The sequence below is a fragment of the Bactrocera oleae genome, chromosome 2 (assembly GCF_042242935.1).
Source record: "Bactrocera oleae isolate idBacOlea1 chromosome 2, idBacOlea1, whole genome shotgun sequence".
Lineage (NCBI taxonomy): Eukaryota > Metazoa > Arthropoda > Insecta > Diptera > Tephritidae > Bactrocera > Bactrocera oleae.
Genome location: NC_091536.1, coordinates 81,471,588 through 81,492,892, shown reverse-complemented (window position 1 = coordinate 81,492,892; position 21,305 = coordinate 81,471,588). Strand labels below are relative to the sequence as shown.

Genomic DNA, 21,305 nt, shown 5'->3' with positions numbered 1-21,305 from the left:
TCACACACCAAATTTGATAGAAATCGGTCGAGTAGTTTCTGAGATATAAAATTTCAGCTAATGGTGGGCGGTGCCACGTCCTTTGTCCAACTTTCACACCAGATCTTAAAAAGCCCTTCTACCATTCTGGTTGTGAAATTTAATGCTTGTGGCTCATTTATTCAGTGAGTTATAGTACTTTTAGTAGTTTTCAACATAATCGTTATATGGGTAGTGGGCGTGATTATTATACGATTTTAGTTTGAAGAGGTGATAGAATCACTTCTTTTCGGCGTGTTAGGTTAATATATCTTATGCTGTTTGGAAGATATTTATTGTACATTAAACCATTTAGGTGGCGGAGCCACTCCACTTTTAAAAAAAGTTTAGCCCTCAGTCCTTACCCCACACTTGTCTCTGTCTTTAAATTATTCATCTTAATTTGCGCCTTAATTATGGCATTTTAAAAGTTTTCGTTTAATGGTGTGGCAATGATCCGATTTCGCTTATATGCAAGTCCAAGCCCCTTGGGTACAAAGAAATATGTGTACCAAGTTTCATCAAGAAATCTTAATTTTTACTCAAGAGTATCGTTTGCACGAACAGACGGATTGACGGACAGACAGTCATCCGGATTTCAACTCGTCTCGTCATCCTGATCATTTACCTTATATACCATATAAATAACCGTGTATCTATCTCGCTTAGTTTTAGGTGATACAAGCAACGGTTAGGTGAACAAAACTATTATACTCTGCAGCAACATGTTGCAAGAGTTTAAAAATTGTAGAGTTGCACACCAAACCTGTTCACAACGCTCGGCAAATGTTAAACTCTGGCAGTTATTTGAACAAGATAACACTTTTTGCACCAAAACGTTGCGGCATACAAATAGTTTTAACTAACACGGTGGTTTCTCTAAAAACAATAATGTCTTTAATTTTTATTTTTTTAAGTATATTTTAACCTCAAAATAAATAAATTATTTATTTATAACAAATGAGCGTAACAACTAACAAAGTATTTTATTCTCTGTCAAGTATCTCATACAGCATAAATTATTTTAGTGCTACCAGTAAACGATCTCTTATTTTAGCAAAATAACAAAGGTACAAATTTTTTCTAAGCCAAATTAACTGAAATTTAAGTTATTCAAACATATTACAAGATAAAAAAATTCAATGCAGAAATAAATAAAAATGAGCATTTAATATTTAAGGCATATAGATAACTAAATGATAGTTAAAAAACCTATTAACTACAGTCTATTAAAATTTGCTAGCCGTTGAGCTGGTGGAGCGCACCGTCGCCGGTTTCACAACCTTCTTGCCGAGATTAATGTCGGCACTTTTATTACTTGTGCCATTATTATTACTAATATTGTGAATTGTTGTATCAGTATTGTTGTTGTTATTATTATTGCCACCGCCCACCATTAATGGACGTCGGGGAGGCATACGCTCATTAACCGCATCCAGACCCTTGGCCTCGGCAAACGAAGTGATTTGCTGCGTGGCACCCAATGTTTGTATCGCTGAAATTTTTCAAAAAAAAAAATAATTAAAAATTAGTTAGTCATAATAATTTGTCAAATGTATATAATATGTTAAACGCTTACCATTACGCAGTGAATCCTTGCCGCCAGAAAGAGCACCCACCGGCATAGCACCAGTTGCTGTAAGCCCCTTCAGCGCCAGTACCGACTCCGACTCCTCTCTATTTCAGTAAGAAAAAGTAAAAACAAATACAAGTATTAATTAGCGTGCAAATGTGAATAAATGTTTACAATTGCTGTTTTTTGCTGTTTTCCAAGTCACTCACCTCAACACCGAGAAGACGCGAGACATTTTGCCAATAGCTCTGATCTTGTTTCGTATGATCTCTTTACGCAGCGCCGACACTCCAGAAACTGTGAAAGAACAAAGAAAGAGTCGATACAAACATTATTTATCGTTAATTGATTGAATTTCAATTTTAGCCAAGCACTTTAGCGTCGCTCGAAGTCGAAGACAGGCGTTTAAGCACTTTGAAAAAGATAACTTGGCTTTGCAAATATTTCGGAATGTTGGCAAATTTGTACAAGCAGAGATGTATAAATACAATAAATATATATATTCGGAAAGTATAAGCCAAGTCTGAAACGCATTTTGTGCCTTGCTATTTACACATGTGTGCTGAAACCAGCTGTACAAGTTGTATTTAGTAGAGTTGTGGAACTTTACTAACATTTTTTCAGTGTCACTGAAATAAATACATATATACTAATTAACCAGAATTTGTGAAATCGTGTAACATTGGAAAGCAATAGTTTTTAAGAAAGCATATAGTTCTTGAAATCCTTTCACAATGATAATTATTATCAGGAAATTTTTATCAATACGTTCGAAATTATTTTAAAAATAGCTAGTAATTCCCCGAAGTGGAAATAAATTTTTTGTTTTTATATATTTTGGTAGCGACAAAACAATAAATAAACCGTCGAAATATGGAAATTCTCGGTCAACCTTACCCTGATCTAACTAAATGCTAGTGAACATGAATGGAAATTACTTGCTCGAAGAGTAAATTAGTGTTTGTCAATCGTAATTGATTATTAATCGATTAAAAGATAATCATAATGATTAATTTCATTCCAAGCGGTTACGAACCATTGCAATTCCTTTAAAGATCACATATTTGAAATATAGCAAATCATCGTGTATGTAACCACTATTATCATAATAAAGCAATAATCTAAAATAAACTTATCAAGAAATATTTCAACTACTTTTTTTAAGTTTATTGAATCTATTGACTTGAGCCGAAAAATACTATCTGTTTGAGAAACTTAGAAATTAAATTTGATAATTATGTAATATTTTCAGCGGTGTATTAGCTAATGTTTACTGTATTCCTTCTGCAAATCTTAGAGAGTTTCGAAACGAACAACTGGTATAAATCGAATAGACTATCATAATCAAACAGAAATTGAAGACAAATGAATCATTTACATTCTCTGGTTATACCGCTCTAATATGGTGTTCGCATACTTTCTTGTACTCAACTGGATAGTCTTTTTGATGTACTTGAAGACAAAAAAGCATAGCTAAAATATTATATAATATAACACAAGAAGTGACGAATCGAAAACGATCAGATATTAATTCGATTAAGTGACAATGAGAAATGATGTTTCCTTTTGAGATTTCATAAATTAGTTTGTAAGTTTTGAAGATGGTTCTAAATAAAATTACAGCAAGAAATTGAATTTTCTTTTAGATAAATTCCAAATAACACTACGCACTAGTCAAAATTATCTACGACACTAAAAATATATAACAGATATTTAAAGCAGCAACAATTTTGCATTTCTGCAGCCAAAGCGGACTACAAACTACATGAGGCATTTTTTCAAGCGATGGACTAGACAATTACTACGAGGCATATTTACTACTTTTACAAACAGAAAAGCGCAATTCTGGGGGGCTTACCTGGTTTCGCCGCTGGTGGCGTTGCATTGTTCGTGTTCATTGGTAAAAGAACGATTTTCTTGCGCAGCTCTTTGATTTCATAGGTTTGTATGTATATATATAAAAAAAAACAAAATAGATACGCATGCACACCACAAGTATATATAGTACATACAAAATAAAGAGATTCATATTGGAAAATTAAAATGTTTCTTTTTTAAACTTTTATTCTACCAGTACATTATTGTATTAATTGTTGTTGTACAATTTGTAAATGCATAATTACTAAGAAGTTTTACTTAGCTAGCTACAACTACAAATGCATTGTTTACCCACAACATAGATTTCTACGTACAGCGATAATCAACTCACTATAACTTGGATGGAACACACTTGAGTTGCCAGAGGGTTTTACGTTTGATTTATCACCTTAAAAGTATGTGCGCGTGTAGGCACATATTTAAATAAATAAATATTATAAAGTATTATGGAGATTATTTAATAATCCCTACTATAAAATACTCGCATAAAGTGAGGATTTTAAGCACGCTTTTATATTTTGTGACATGTCGTCCATTCTTAGTACTAGATCACATTAGATCTCAAGTAATTTATATATAATATAGATTATTGCCCGATTTATATCGCAGAAGCTGAGAGAGAGATCATTACATTCCACATATGGTGATAACGGGATACAAGATATCGATCAATTTCGGTATTTTTTGACAAAAATTGTCAACTATTGGTGATTAATGAATTATTAAATGGAAAGTAGAAGTGTTTAAGTAATTAATTTTTAAGAAGTTTTACACTACACTTCGAGGGAGTCAAATAATTTAGCGAGTTCTGAAGGAATAGTCTTCAAAGTGTTACAGCAAATAAATCACAATAAGGTGAGATATCAATCGTGCTTAAAATACCTATTCAATAATCATCTTTTGAACACTATACGAACTTAGATTTACAACAATATCCATGAAGTATTAAATGCATTATAACAAAGAATTTCAAAACATTCATTTTATGTCCACCCTTTTCAATGGTTTTAACTTTTGATTTCGGCCTCTCAAGTATCTCAATCGATTTAAAATTTCTATGATTTTTAGTGTTTTTTTACCTTCTTCCAATTCATCGTCCGGACCGGACACCAGTTCGTCATCCGAACAAATATTGAGAATATTCATCAGCATCTCGGTGACCTACAAAGGAACATATGTTTCTAATATTTCTTTAATTTCTAGAATTTAATGCACAACCAATGCAATTCTCGCACTCAAATGCATAAAATATTTATAATTATGGGCACTTAATTACCTTCTCACCCACAAATGGCAATGACCACGTGAATACATCCATGAAATTTGGCAGCCAATATGGATGCGGGGAACAATTAAACTGTCGGATATTCATAACGTTGTTCTCATACTTAAGTACAGCTGCCTTTTGTCAAGTGACATTTATGTTTTGCGGTGGGTTGCAACAGCGTCAAAATAAACCAAGAGGATAACAAAATATTAAATGCAATAAATGCCACCAAATCGGATAAAGGGAGGGGTGTATAATACAAAAATTTATGATCGCAAAAATTTTTACAAAATATGAGCATAAGGTGAGACAAATACCTTGTTGTTGTAGACGTCCAAATAATTGGGCGCTGAGAAGATGGTGATCAACGAAGGAAACCCGGTCGCCTGATTTTTGCGGTACATGCGGTAGCTAGTGTGAGCAAAAGTGTGTAAAATGGAAAATTAAAAAAAATATTATTTGTTAGTACTCATTTCTATATGCAGTTTTCATTTGATTTTTTGATTTCAAAAATAATTCAATTTTTATTTGCGTGTTCACTTACCCCGCATCTTGCGCCTCATGAGCACGTACTATAGATAGCAAATTATTTTTTTGCAGAAATTCACAGCAAGCACCATAACTAGAAATATAATGAAAACGCAAATTTAGAATTATTACAGTAATTTTCAAATATTAAAAATTAGTATGGATATTTGGGAATCAGAGCTCATAATAATAAATCCTTACATATCGGCTACATATTGCGCGACCTTTTCCACATATTTTCACTGTCAGTCTTAATGTTTTCATATAAGTTTTGAACCGATTCCGAAACTTTAATGAATTTTAGTAGGAACTTTTTCAGGACAGATTTTGTAACATATTTTCGGTTATCTTCCGAGGGGCGAATAACGTTAGAAATAACTTTTATGTTGGTCGAGGCGGGAATCGAGCCCCGATGCTATGTTCTTTGTACCATTATTCTTTATGATTACTTACATCCATACTTCTCAGAAAGTTTCTAGTATTTTGAAATAATACATGTTAAAGTAATATTTACGCTTTTCTTTTATATTACCTCCATTAAAAAAATAAGCAGAATGTTTCATTCTCCCGACTTGAGCTAACGTGCTATAAAGAAAACAGACTTTCTAGCTGGAATTATTATAACAATGGATCTGGCAGTCGTTTCGAAACTATTTCGGAAATAAAAGTGGAATCGGTGTAATTAACCATCAAAGTATACGCAGGACTCTACTAGCCGATATTAATCGAATCGTTACTAATGAGATACAATCCTCACTTAAACTCACCTGAAAAAGTAGGAACATCCTCTCACTGAATTATGAGAAAAAAAGTCACTGTTTTTTTCATTACCAAAATCTTCCAATGGATCAGACCAAAGCAGGTCGCACATAGGTCCAAAAGCAGGTGGCTCCCTAAATCTGTTCAACTAAAGGAAAAATTATGTTTTTACTATAAGATATTGAAGCGGAGTTAATAAAGTTAATAAAAAATATGTTTCATAAGACAATACGATATGGCATGCCATGATTATATTAATTACGGCGCTAAATCTAAGTCAAATTTAGTACTCAAATACAGGTAATGTCTTTCCGTTTTACAATATTTCTTCGTCGTTGCTTTTTTGCTTGCAATGCGTTAATTTTGCAACGAACAGCAAATCCCAAACCATAATATACTATTATATAAGTACATTGATCGAGAAATCTCTGTTTTCTTTTCAATGTGATATCAAGAAATTTTTGGAGAACACCCTCATTTCGTCTTTAACGCGGGTGGATGGTCGCATCTGATGAGACAAGTTTCTTGGATCGCTTGACGCACACTAAATACTGGCTTGCATGGTTCTTAAAGAAGACTCCTCAAAACAATTATTACGTTGCAAACATATGAACAAAAGCCGTCACACTCTTATTGGATCACTCACGAAATTTAATTAAGTGGCTTCTATATTTTTGAATGAAAAATATTTAATTGCTTTACACACGTCCACTTTACTTCAGAACTTATTGTGGATTTCTTCCTGATGTCTTATCCATCCCATTTTATGAGAAATTAACAAGAGTAAGACACGAATGATAAATAAATCGCCTTTTAAGATTAGCGATGTCAAAAGTAACGGATATAAGGATTTTGATAATTGTCTTAAAATCAAAAATATTTTTTTACAATATAAAAGTTGTGGCGCTACTGAATGCCGGTATTAAGTTGAATATAACAGCCATAAATGAATACTAAAAACCAGTATGCATGCATATACATATATACTATATACATATATGTAAGTATACAGTAGGTAAATTTAATCAAATATTGTGATTATACAAGGGGAAATATTGCTCGGCGCGTGGTTTCATTTTATTATTACCAACATTCATAAAACTACTAAAAAATTAAATAATAAATTAAATTCAACTTATTTAATATATATTTAATATATATAATAAATTCTTCAGTTTTCTAGAAAAGGCAGATTATTTTTCATGTCTGCTTGCCAAACAAATAATAATAAAAAAAATACACACACTTCTACCTACACATACATATACATATGCCAACATAATAAAATGAAATAGTGCATATTTATTTTAGACGAAATACCTTTTTTATATCATCTAGAGTGAAAATTTCTGGCGATAGTCCACCATGAATGCAAAGGAACTGTTGGTTTAGCAGCGCCGCCAATGGCAGACAGTCGAACGCGTCCATGCAGGCCTCATAAACATCTTCCGAATATTTAATTTTGCCTTCAATTTATAACAGCAGAGATTAGTAAAAAAACAACAAATTATATTATGACATAAATATTGTTGTCCGTACATTCTTGCTTAAATGTGAAATATTCTGTAAGATGACGGCATTCATGATTGCCGCGCAGTAGAAAGAGTGTCGTCGGATAGCATATCTTCAAGGCCCATAAATAAAGCACACACTGTGGAGATGGTGGGAAAAGTTTATAGAGGGTATATGTGAAATATCGTTAAAAGTCGTTGCGAAAACAAACATTTCCAAACATAAAATATATTTAGTTAAGTCATTGATTGAAAATACATGTACAATGTCCAAGGTTTATTCAAAATGTTATTTATTTATTTTCAAAAAAGTAACATATTCGCATTACATATCGAAAATAGCAGAGGGCGAAACGATTAAGGTGAGAAGTCAACTTTTTTATGGTTCTCCTCAAAGTCAAATTTCAAAATACATTTTTTTTTTTCAAATAAACCTCGTGGGTACATAACATAATTCAGTGTGCAAGTGTACCAACCTCAATGCTGAAATATCCCCGATCGACATAATCACCCAGAAAGAGATACCTAGTCGAAGCTGGTGGGCCGCCAACTTCGAATAGTTTGACGAGATCAAAGAACTGACCGTGTATATCGCCGCACACCGTTACCGGCGCTTCAACATCAATCATATTTTTCTCAGCCCGCAATAAGGCTGCGCCCTCGTTGATGATGCGCAGCGCAGGAGCCTCCTCCATTCGGCCTTCTTGCAAGAAATACGCACGCATGGCATCAAAATTCGGCTTCCCCGTTTTAACATCGTACACCTCGTCCATGGTGAGTTTGTGGGCAGGCGGAAGAGGCACATCTTCAAGGCAATAAAATGAATACATTAAGTGATTAGATTTTATATGGAAATACAATATGTAATACAAGTATAGTATATATACACTCTAGTAAAATATTTGTGAATATGTATGATAAGAGTGTATACATATGAAATAATAAACAATTGAAAAATAGTCATTAAATGTGGAAATTATAGCTCTGTATGTACTATGAGAATAGAAAAAGTTTCAAACATTTCAGTAATTGCATAAATTTACACTTCAATTCTTACTGAGAATAAGGAATTCATGAAAACAATTTTAATATAATTACTACTAATAGTAACTATGCCTTAATAGAGATGAATAGATGCTTTAACAACGCTTCTTAATAGCCAGCACGTGCTTATGCTATCAATGTCTCGTATATATAATATGTACATATATACACAAGTGGCTACAGAAAGTAAGGTGAATTTTAAGTTCTATCAAGCACTTTTTGTTTGCACAACAATATTAATTTTTTCGTTTTTAAAGTAATTAGATAATTTCGCTTTCAAGCGAAGTAATTTTTTGATAGAAATTAAGCAAACTTTGCAAAGACAAGTACCAGCGGAGATGCCAACAACGACAGCTGCTTCGACACGTTGGTAATTCGACGACTTGACTATTATTTTGTCTCATCAACGTATACACTTAACCATCAAATTTGTGAAAAAGACATTTTCGAAGATATGAATACATACATCGCTTTCGAAATAGGCTGAGTTAAAAGTAATGATAATCATCAAACATGAATGTAGAATCCTCAGCTACGTTGTCAAGCACTCTTTTGCGACTTCTATACGACTTTTTTTTTGGAAAAGATTCAGGTCTTTTGATACGAGTCTAACATTAACACGCTTCATACCCAAAACATTAACCAAAATATGTAGATGTTGAGATCCTCTGCTCTCTCTCTGATGGCAATGCGACGATATTCAAGCACTGTTTCTTTAATTTTTTCGATGTTATAGTAATTAAGAGAACTCGCTGACAAGAGTTTTCGATAACTTTACGACCTTCACTGAATGCTTTGTGAAACTTAAATATTTGTTTTTGTAATAAAAGTAGACTCCCCTGAATATAAATCCATAGCCGTGATTCTTTTGAAACACACAAAATTTTAAGCAAGCTTGTTGTTCAATTACATGGTAAAACTCGCCAGATAGAATTTTCGCTTCGTAAGCAAATAGCTGTCAACCTAATTCACATATGAAGATAAAACTTCACACGAAAAAAGCGTTTGATTATAATTCATTTCTCGAATATGTCTAATATAATATAATGTAATTTGATCGCCATATTTTCCATCATAAACTTTCAACAGCTCCTAATTACTTCGGACATGAAAGATTATAGTGCATAAATTTTTTTAAATTTTATATCCATATGGAATTGGCAGTTACGTATACCACCCGTATTACCTCATCGATCAGCTCTACATTTACCACTCCGCTGTACAAAAGGTATATGTATATAAACGCAAATTGGCTGTGACTTAAATGATATTGCAACATCGACCTGGCTTTCAATAAGAAAAAGTTATCCAATACATGCTTGCAGATTACTGCGGGTCTCTTTGTGGCGAAACGCCGCGGGACTATTTATATTTAACAAATTTGAAAGTATAAATTTTCGACAGCCAATAGATGTTCAAAGTGCTTTGCTTGCGTAACAGGTATTAAATTTAAACAAGATTCCTACACGAAAATGATTCGCGGCTCTTGGGCTTACTGTATCAATTGCACTTGTAATCTCTAAATTTTATCTTGCCTAAAAAGATATATCAAAATCATTAATTGATTTCCTTTCATTTCCAGGCTTTCAACGCTTTTTCAGATGTCACGTTCAAATGACATCCTTCGAATCAAAATTTGAGAAAACATCCAAAATTATGGATCTTTTTTGTAATCAAAAATATATTATGTAAATATATATTTGATACTGACGAATACAAATTAGTTTAAAATACAAGCTGGCCTATTTGACAAAGGTTCCCTTCGGCCTATATGGCTATGTACAGATGCGCACCGATATGTATTAAAGACTATATATTGTTAAACGTGAGCAAAGACATTCCCGACATATCAAGAATACGCGACATAATTTGCTTAAAAATCATCAACCACTTGTCATTTCAACGTGACAGTTTTGTCATTTCAAGAAAAATGATGTGCATCCGGCTAACACTATCTAGATACCCATCATACCAATGAACTGTCATATAGCAAACGCCAAATGATCCCAATGTGTTGGGGCACAACAAACAAATTTGCAACTATATATATATGTATGTATGTACAGATGTGTGTAAGCTAATTCAAAGCGATGTTATTAGTTAGTTACATGCGGAAAATCATGTAAAAATTCGCATTCATTTGACCGTCAAATATGTGTGCACACATTCTGTGCGCCAAAAATATTTAATGCCTTCTTGCAAACGATTTAATTGCCAGAATTGATGCTAAATACCAAGAGTGAGAATGCTAAAAGTCGACAAAGCGGAAAACTATAGCTAGTACAAGACGCTTGCATACGAAAATATTTATTGTTTTTAGTTTTTACAAACATATGGTAAAGAATTTTTTTGCTTTTTTTGCATTTTTAAATTTTGCCGGCGGCATTAGCATTACTATTAACCGTAAACAATAAAATTGTGCCAAACAGAAGTTCAAATACAATACTTAATAATAGCAAAACAAGTGAATCGGGAAAATATGTTACACCTTTGTTGTTATTTTCACTCTGCTATTTTTGCACAATGGTTACTCGCATGAAAACACACGTACATACATACATACAAATACCATATACACATATATATGTACGCATATATATGTACGCGTGTATAGGCTATTCGGACATGCTGCTGTTATTGTTATTGTCTGCTGTCACTGATTGTTTGCAATTTGTTTTTGTTGTCTGCTAGTAGTCTTTTGCAAGTGCCAAGATTCATTCAAGAAAATGCCGGAGCTTATAGCGCCCCGCCATCTAATGTGGTTCGTTTACGTCGTCGCCCAACCTTTGTACATCGTTGATCCCATAAACAATAAGTTTTGTGCACATAAACACTTGCACATACAAGTATGTACACAATAGAAGCATTGATATTAATCAATCGCAGCGGTTCGTTAATTTTATGTGTTTAATACTCAGTTCCGTTGCACTTGTATTCTCTATGTAGCATAGCATGCGGTCAGCATAACCATGTGGTCCTTAAACTTTTGCAGGGTACCCTACAAGAAACTGCTGATGGTTTTACCAATACACTCACATTTGTTATGTCAGTACCGACGTTAATTTACCCGTCAATTTACCGTCACTGTTGTTGTTCAAAAGAGACACTTACGATTTATATTGCTTACTATAGCTTTACATATGGTAGAATAAAATAGCTGCATTATTTAGTACTGTCACCACTGACAGTCAAATGAACAGTAAAATTACTGTAAATTTTTACGATTTTTCCAAAAGCAAATTCTGTTTACGTCGAAAAAAGACAGCATACATTTCCATCGAGTTTCGGGAAGTTGTGAAATACCAATGTAGCTTCTATTCCGTACAATAAACCAAAAGTGTTGCGTGCTCCTATACAATAACGTTTTTTGTGTAAAAAAAATTAATAAATAACGAAGGAGTTTTCAAATATAATATATGTAAGTTATTATTAAGTTTTAAATAAAATTATATTTTTAGTTAATTTTCATTTTTATTTAGGCATTTTTAAGTTCCGAAATTTCCATGAACTGGAGAAATGCGTACAGCAGAGCTATTGAGAGGAGGAGATGGCATCAAGTGAAAATTTCTTTTCATAATTTATTATTTAATGATATTCTTGCTGCACTCCTTTTTTATATTTATGCATATTATTATAACTAATTTTAATTAAAAGTTTTGAATTTATTAAAGAAATAAAAATTGTATTATATACTTCGCAAAAGAATTTTTCACTTGTGATAGATTTACAGTCATAACTGACAAATTGCAGCTATTTATGATCAACAATGACTCAGGAACAGGCATGAGAGCGAGTAGTATAGACGTATAGTTAATCAATTCCCAATAACCATGTGTTAAAGAGAGATGCAAACTCACACACATACGTTTGTTTTCATCAGTTTTTGCACAAGGCTCTTAAGAAAATGATAGAAACTTTGTTCTGCGCCTTAACAAAATTTTTTCAGCTGTGACTGTCATATTGCCTGTCAGTTGACTGTCACTGTTTTTGTAGGGTAGATTCTAAACACTTGCATATACACGCACACACACACCATATGTTAACAGCGAGGACTTTGATTTTTTAATACGTACTTGATTCAATTCCGTGTGAGAATACGTTTACTCTTATACCCAGCAACGGCCATTGCACAGAACAACTTCATATATAATACATATCGTTTAAGCGACAAAATTGTTTAAATGGAATTCTTTGAAAATCGAATACGATATTGATACGTTTAAATTCATTTCTAACACCTGCGGCTATGAATACTTACTTAAGTATGTACTTATGTACATATATCAAGTGATCAAACTTTACCCGCACTGGTTTATTTAAACCGCGCACAAAATGAGTTGCTAATTTTTTTCCCCTTTCGGTACAACCTAAGTATTTTATGTTCGTGTAATGTTGTTCTCTAAATTGAGGTCCAAAAATGAGCCGAAACCGAAAAAACATAATTCGCCGAAGCTTATAACAAGTGTATGGAATATTAGATTGCGCGTTGGCATGCTGGTATTGGCTTAGGAGCTTATCTTGAAAGCGATCATATAGATTGGTATTAAAATACGTGAAAATTATTTTTTTTATCAGTCCGCGTCAAATTTGATCAGATAATATCAATGATCATCGATGAGTGAAGGAACAAAATTCTGATAACCATTTAATTTCAGCGGACAATAAATCGAAGCGGTTAAGCTGGTAGATCAGTTGGATTCAAGAACCCAGATTGCTTAAAAAATAATATTATAAAATAGCAAAGAAAGACTTAGAAAAAGACATACGAATTTTAGAAAGCTTAGCACAGAGTTGAGCAAAAGAAATGTTTAATAAACGCTAGGGCTTGACTGCTGAAGATCGAAATGAGTACAACAAGGCATAAAAATGAGATAATTGAAATATACACATGTTTGTTGAAATACAATATTTAATTCACTAAACCGATGAAAACAAAAGCGGTCATGTAAATTAGAAAAAATCAAAATTTTGCGCTTCTTCTAATGCTTGTCTAACCAGTACGATGGCTACAAATAGTAAAAAGTAACGATATTAAATATTTGCACAAGTGAGTTTATTACTCACTCAAAAATTATTCTTCTAATATGCTGAATCACAGACTTTGCATTCGATTTCAGATAAAAAACGAATCAATTACTCTAAAACACCCTTAATCAATACTTTTTAGAAGTGGTACAAGATCGTGCAACAAGGCCGAACATCACTCCGTTTCTACGACTGTCGATATCTGAAACTCGGGTCCGTTTTCTTATTCAGCCAAGGGCTATCAACACGACAGCTGTGTCTAAAAATACAGCGCAGCAATAACTGAAGAAACAGAACCAACAAGTAAAGTAAATTACATATAAATAAACATCTCTTTTGTTAAAATTTTTTTTACCATTTTGAATCACAATAAAACATATTTTCGAACAAAAACCTGTTTCAGACCACATATTCACTGTGTGTTCTTTCTGTTGAATGAACTGAAGAGTAGTTCTACTTTTAGAACAAACATTGTATAAAATCGGAGCCTTTCTTTCTAAAGTTCTTAGCTATACGTTTAACTTTTTTATAACAATAACAATAAATGAATAAAAAAATTAGCAACAGTTGTATTTAAAGTGCTAAAGTTTTGCAAAAAAATATTCAAAACTCACCGTCAACGATGCGTTCCCTTGTCTTTGTGTATTTGCTTTCTGGAGCAGGTGGCTGTTGCTTTTGTTGTGATTTTTCTGTTGTCGCTTTTGTCGCTGTGACCGCGCTCTTTTTCTTTATAGAATTTCTGGGCGATGACATATTTTTATTTTCAAATTTTGTTTTTGTATACTATACTCCACAGCGGAGATTTATTTTTGTTATTTTTATTTTTTTTTTGTTTTTGAGTATTTAATTTGGCTTATTTTTTTCGTCTGGTATTTTTCTTAAAATTTTCGATTCAGTTTTTGTGTTGGCGTTTTCTAAAATATAAATGCGATATTTTTTTGTCTTCATTAGTATTTTTAATATATTTTTTTATATTTTCTCTAGTATTCTTTTGCATATTTAATAGCTTTATTTAACACTTTTGACATTAGAACAAAATCACATACCAATACAGCGTTATTTATTTATTAATTTAAAATTTCTTGAATTTTTTTTCTTTTCTTCTATTTATTGTTTTTTTTTTTGTTTTTGCAAAATAAAATCTTTGCTTGTGTTAAATTTAGCAATTGCACACCGTATTTATAAAATTAGATATCCGATATATGGTATATGTACATATGTACAAGAGAAGGAATATGCGATAAGTCCGAGTAAAAGGAGGCACCGTTAATGCAACACGCTAATTGTGTCTCCCATCATTTGCAACCTATGTGTGGCACATACACCTGCGGCGTATATGTACATATATTATATACATACATATATACATATGTGTACATAATATATGTAAGCATATATGCAAGGGTTTAAGCTAATTAATTCACTGACGACTTTAGCGCACATATATTTCAGTTTAATTGAATATTTTCAACACCACCAACACAAAGGACACTAGACGCAATTTTGCACGCACACCAACACATACCTATACACAAAGTATTATCACATCTAACGGTAATAAATGCAATTTAGTATGGCCTTAACCGAATTGCAATTGACGAATTTCAAATCACTTGAGTAAAATAAACGAACAGATTTTGGCAACTGAAAATCGTATAAACACCCCTACCCTTAAACATACAAACACTCGTAATTATATATTTTCATAGGCTTTTCTTGTGCATCATTTAATTTATGCCCATACAAATGTAAGTGTATTGTAAATATACGAATACATTTCTACACACACACACATACATTTGTACATAAATTCACTTCACAGTGTTGTTGTTGTATTGTTGCTTTTTGATTTGAACTTGAACTGCTTGCCTTCAAAATTTACAACGCGTTGCCAAGATTTCACTCACATTAAAGAAATAAGCAATTTTATAAATAACTTAACAAATTTTCTGCTTGGAATAAAATTAAACGGCGTTCTTGTTGTTGTTGTTATTTAACTGTGATTTTTAGAAAATCGCCCTTTCACTAGTTTTTTTTTAATTTATTTTTTTCAAACTACATTTACGGGCACTTTATGCGCTTACCTTTTCTTAAGTTTTTTACCAACTTACAAAAATATTTTTCTTTTGAAATACATAAAAGTATATTTTTTTTAATATAGGTATATATTTTTTTTTTTTTGTTAATAATTTTTTTTTAATGTTTTTTATGAATTAAAAGTTGAATTTTCTATAAAAACTTAATTTATTAAATAGCACAAAAGAAAACCGTTAGTGGACACCACTTTTTGTTCAAAATTGTTCAATACGTTTTAACGCGCCCGCTTTTCAATCTCAATGTTTAGCGGCTGCCTGTTTCGAAATACGAATTTACGAAATTTTATGCGTGTTCCACTTTTCGCGATCGAGCATCGCACATCGACAGATTCTCGGATTTTCGTGAAAGGAAAACGCTGAGCATCTATTATCGCCCTTGAATATGTGAAATAATGATTTTTGTAAATAAAATACATTGAAACATTCGATTTTTCTCACCATACAAAATCACATAGTAGCTCTCCGTGTGTTCGCTCTCACGCTCGTACGGTTAGCGCGAAATCTGTACGTGGATACGTGGGTAGAAAATGTCTGCATACATGTTATACCTTGAGTGGGTGTGATCGCTTGTTTGATTGTAATTCGTTTTAATTTAATGACGTCGCATAGTAGTCCAGTCTCCAGGTTCAATAAACATTTTGCCATGTCTGCATTTGTTTTGGTTGATAAATGGTCAGCGCATGTACTCACATCGTTTATTTTACTAATCTGATTCATTGTAACAAAAAGTGTTGTCAGCCATAACATCGTGCTGCCTTTCTAGGCAATACTGTGCCGCATGACTTCTTGAAAATATAATTAAAATAAATTTAATATTCCGAACACACAAACATCTCTTCAAATTATTCTAGTATAAACGCAAGGATTTTTAAAAAAGACTTTTCATTGAGTCCTAGCAAAATTTTTCTCGCAGAAATTATCAAAAATTAAATCTATAAGAGTGAATGCCCGAATCATCAGTTGGCTACTCAGAGTCTAATTCTTCCATAATTTCAGATTTTTATGGTATTTGGAACCCAAGCACCTAAGTGGTTCACACGATTGCAACATTGAAATATTTTGTTTGTACTTAATTCTTTAAATTAATACATATCTCAGGTTCCAAAAGCTTGTTTTACTTTATATATACAAATTTCGAAATTTAATCCCGTCCAAGAACATTTCTATGATATATAAAAACAGAAACGATCTTGTGCTAAAACTTGTTCAGACTTGACCGCAAGCGCCCGCATCTAAGCCTTACAAATACAATTACTAAGAAAAATGTAACATATAATTATATACAGATATACTTGTATACATATCTCACATCCGATGGCATCAGTTGATCACATTGATGGCTTGAAGTTGGGTGGGCGATAAATTATTTTTTATTGGCCTCCTATAGTATCATGGACATTCCCAAAGTAAAATAAATAAAAATGCATAGAAGACAAAAAAATCTAAAAACGATATTTTTTCTCCCAAATGTATGTTTGTATAGGTAGTTTGTATGTAGGTACAATATATCGCAGTGTTTGTTGTTAATGAAATATAAAACATTAAAAGAAATTTTACGTTTTTGAAAATATACAAGCATACATATATATATCTCATATGCATACATATGTATATATGTAAGTTTATGTATGTAGATATATATATTACACACTGCGAACTTTTTTATAATAATTAATTTATAGGGGCACCGATTTAATGGATCTACAAAGCCCCCGCCAATCCGCAAACTCACTTGACTTAATTTAATATATCGCAAATAAAATCGAAATTCATTCAAATATTTTTAGTATAATCGTTTTTTTATGACCGAGTATGGAAAGAATGCTGAACTAAATTAAAATGTCCTTTGTAAGCGAGTGACAAGAAAATACTCGCCTTAAGCCTACGGAAGCATATAAAGCATTAAAACAAACTCGCCTATTTTTTCCGAGTTCATCATTCGCTAAAAATCTAACTGTTTATTTATTCTAAAATCTGTATTGTTAAAACGGCACTACTGCTCTTTTACTTTACTCTATTACTCTACAATGTAGCAATCTGGAACAGGTGCTGAATCGTGTCCGTAACGTATAAAAACGAGCAGAAAAACACAAGGCCTATTCAGGCAAAGATTCTATCCTACCCAAGAATTGTCGGCTACAGCTTTGTCTAAAGTTTATACATTTTCATATACGTACATATGCATGTACATATTTATGTATATTCATATTCATAACTCAAAATACTATATGCAAAATATGTGTGAGTTCAGCTGTATGTACATACATACATATATAGAATATTCGTGTGTCGGACATTTGTGTTGAAAGGTGAAATGTTTTGTCTTTGACGATGGAATAATAATATGTGACAATGTCACTGGCTCGACTTATTTTCAATAACAACAAATAAATACATACTTGTAAAAATAGTATATTTTTCAAGTATTTAGAATTTTCTGAAATACTCTTTGGCAGCCAATAAGCCATTATAAACATTATAGAAATTAATAGATGTGCGATTTACTTCGCTAAGATCGTGTAACTTCATTTTATTATTATCTATATTAAACTAAAAATCTTAAACTAATCGAAGCCGCTTGCAAAATTAAATTATTTTTATTATTTAAAGCTGTCCGTCATGAAATCACATTTTACTCCTACTTTTAGGCCAATTCTTGGGGTTTAAAGATTATTCTAAATAATAAAGCAGTATTCCCATCACAACCACGAAAAAGTATAGTTTGCTCGAATAGTGTGGAAATGTCCATTAATAGATCTGAAGTGGACAGGATAAGTGTTGCAATTGAGTATTAATACTATACGGTTACTGCCTTATAAAAAAGCCTAGCATATCAATTGGTTTCTATTTTAGATAAAGCGGCTCATTTATTTTTCTTAATGGACTAGTTCGGTGAAGACAGTTTAATGTTTACATATACCTGCATATATATTCGCAAAATTTAACGTCATACATAATATAAATTTATGTATATATTTAGATATCTATGTGGCACCTAAATAAAATGTGTTAAAAAAGTCAAAGAAGCGCCCAAACAATTTCACAGCGTTCAGTTCAGCTTTCGCGCACCGCCAAAATCTTAGTGGGACGTCGGCAAAAGAGAGGAAGTCACACGACCCATTGCTAACAAAGTGGTCAGTGCAGTGGTGCCAGTGACACTCGTGGTGGCGTCGATGTGTTGAAGGAAGGCAACCGAATTTTAATATATGTGTTTGCATGTACGTGTTTGCACCATTGTGAAGACGCAAAGATTTTGGCACATTTGATTATAAAAATCAAAACGACAATTTAAATTTCAGTCGTGAAAATTTTGAATATATGGGTAAAGGATGAGAGACATAAAATTTTATATTAAAAACGATGTCGTTTTTTTGGTCGAATTTCTTCTTCCAATTAGGGTATTTGCCGTGAAGTTAATCGAATCTGTGACAGAATCTGAAATGATATATTTTTTATAATAAGGGTTGGGTTATAGGTATAGGGTTGACAAACTGTATATAAATAACAAAATTACCGAAATATTCTTAATTGTTAATCTTTCAATCGAACAGTGCGTTTATTATTCCTTATATTGCAGTTGACCTTGGCCACCCTGTATTATTGCGACAAATATACTTTCTTGTAGACATGTATAAAAATTGTGATATTTTTGGTACTGTCTTAGTATTTTCGTCTGATTATTTATAAAAGGGTATTTTAATAGAGAAGAATTGCCAATATGAGTGAGGATAGATAGATTTGTAGGCCTACTTTTAAAACACTTATACCTTCGTATTTATTTTAAGAAGAACTACAGACAATATATCAATATGTATGTATGTAGCCAACTATATTTAATATTTTATTTACTACTTATTAACTCAAACAGAAAATTAATATATATATATATAAATTTATATATGTATATAGAAATAATATTTAAAATTTCGAGTATGTTTCAAATCCCTAACGCTAGAGTCGTAATATATGTCAAATCAGATTTATCATATGCTTTTTTGTATTAGTAATAGAGTTAGAGGACCAATCTGCTGCTTTCATCATGGTAAACTTAATAACCTAAATTGACCGTATTAAAAATTTTGAGCCATAGGTTTTCATTGTCTCGAGAAAAATAATTGAAATGGCAACAAATGTCAATTGCTATTACAAATTAAGTCCAAAAAGTGTTTTCATGAATTACTCCAGAAACGAAATGGCAGCCATTATCATTGGTCCGATTACCATTCTCATTGATTTGACAAAGTGAGAACTGTTATAAATTATATACAGGTTGGTTGAAAAGTTTCTGCGCTCGAAATGAAAAAAATACTGTTTTTGGTACGAAATATATTTTTTCATTCAACATATTTTCCCTTAACTTCAAAACACTTATTCCAATGATCCTCAAATAATTTTATGCCGTCCTTATAATATGACTTTCCCGAAGCTCTGCAAAATATCCATCTACAGCTGTAATAGCTTCTTCATTCGACGAAAATCGCTTTCCATGAAGGAATTTTTTCAGGCTGTGGTTGCGGGATTTGGTCGTCCTTCGCGTGATGCGTCTTCAAGTCAATTACGACAACGTTTAAATTCACCAACCCAAATTGCAACGTTGCGTTTTGAAGTTGAGGACTCCTTATACACTTCTAACAATTGTTCATAAATTTCCTTTGCTTTCAAACCTTTCAAAATAAAGAATCTAATCACTGCGCGATATTCAATTTTTTCCATATTAAAAAAAACACTTTGCCACCTCAACTTCAAATTACTTGTAAACAAAGAATTAATTGACAGAATGACTTGTAACTGTATATGTGTTCTAACGGCAGATGTACCAACTTGAGAAAAAAAATTTGGAGTCAGTAGTGCTATTTCTTGGAAAGAAGAGAAACTTTTCATCCTACCTGTATAATATATTAATAATACAATAAACGAAATCAAGATTTTTACTGAAAAATATCAACAAAATTAAAACCTCAAGAAGTTTGTGTAAAGTTGAATTTATACTGAGGCTCTACCAAGGATATGTTTTCATGAGGATTAAACACTTTTTATGAAGTTAATATGATCCTACCGAGGCTTTTCGAGATCTTTACTCGCTGGGGAACTGTAATTTCTAACTGACTAGTAGATTGTAAAAAAAAAAATCAAACTATGCTTAATATTATATTAATATCAACATTTTATTTAAGCAATACACATCTGCGTCGCTTGCCAGAAAAAAGTTCGCATCACCATATGATAAACAGATATAGCCCGTATATCAGATGGTTGTTTAGTATTTATAGATTTTTATTATATAGGTATTTTTCAACAGCCAAATGAGAACAATCACATTAGCAGCATTTCAATAAGATTAACTTGAGCAAATCGCCACTGACAGCCTGACAAAGTATATGTATATCAGCGATGAAGGCAGATTTTTGTCTCGGCTAAATTTATTATTCTAGCAGATAATTGTAGAATGCGAACAAATTACCGCAATAAGGCGGGTCGAAATTTATCTTTGTTTACACATTTATGCTCTAAGCTACCTACATATCACATTTTCGTGAGAAATAATAATAATATTTTTGTTATAAAAATATTTCAAGTGATTTAACATCAATGCAGTCTACTAACTG

The 21,305-nt window shown here is 32.2% G+C and overlaps 1 protein-coding gene across 2 annotated transcripts; it reads right to left on the bottom strand.

Annotated features, from left to right (window-relative positions):
• Positions 1-984: 984 nt before the first annotated feature.
• On the bottom strand, positions 985-16,040 carry CanA1 (Calcineurin A1). Of its 2 annotated transcripts, XM_014237189.3 has the most exons (14): positions 15,688-16,040; positions 14,218-14,517; positions 8,011-8,339; positions 7,563-7,674; positions 7,344-7,489; positions 6,032-6,171; positions 5,281-5,358; positions 5,054-5,147; positions 4,746-4,871; positions 4,549-4,630; positions 3,450-3,518; positions 1,801-1,888; positions 1,598-1,695; positions 985-1,513 (listed from the first exon to the last, which is right to left on the bottom strand). In XM_014237189.3, the coding sequence occupies exons 2-14, from the start codon at positions 14,354-14,356 to the stop codon at positions 1,248-1,250; spliced, it is 1,767 nt and encodes a 588-aa protein (XP_014092664.3). In that variant the 5' UTR covers positions 14,357-14,517; positions 15,688-16,040; the 3' UTR covers positions 985-1,247. The 2 variants fall into 2 exon arrangements, with proteins under 2 accessions (XP_014092664.3, XP_036226347.2); XM_036370454.2 differs by lacking the exon at positions 3,450-3,518.
• Positions 16,041-21,305: the final 5,265 nt, after the last annotated feature.

Excerpts from the sequence above, each read along its gene's own strand:
- CanA1 (XM_014237189.3), bottom strand. The coding sequence starts at position 14,356 with ATGTCATCGCCCAGAAATTCTATAAAGAAAAAGAGCGCGGTCACAGCG. Across the intron at positions 8,340-14,217 it reads AAGGGAACGCATCGTTGACG|ATGTGCCTCTTCCGCCTGCC; the intron begins GTGAGTTTTGAA and ends ATTGCCTTGAAG. Across the intron at positions 7,490-7,562 it reads TTTCACATTTAAGCAAGAAT|GCAAAATTAAATATTCGGAA; the intron begins GTACGGACAACA and ends TATAAATTGAAG.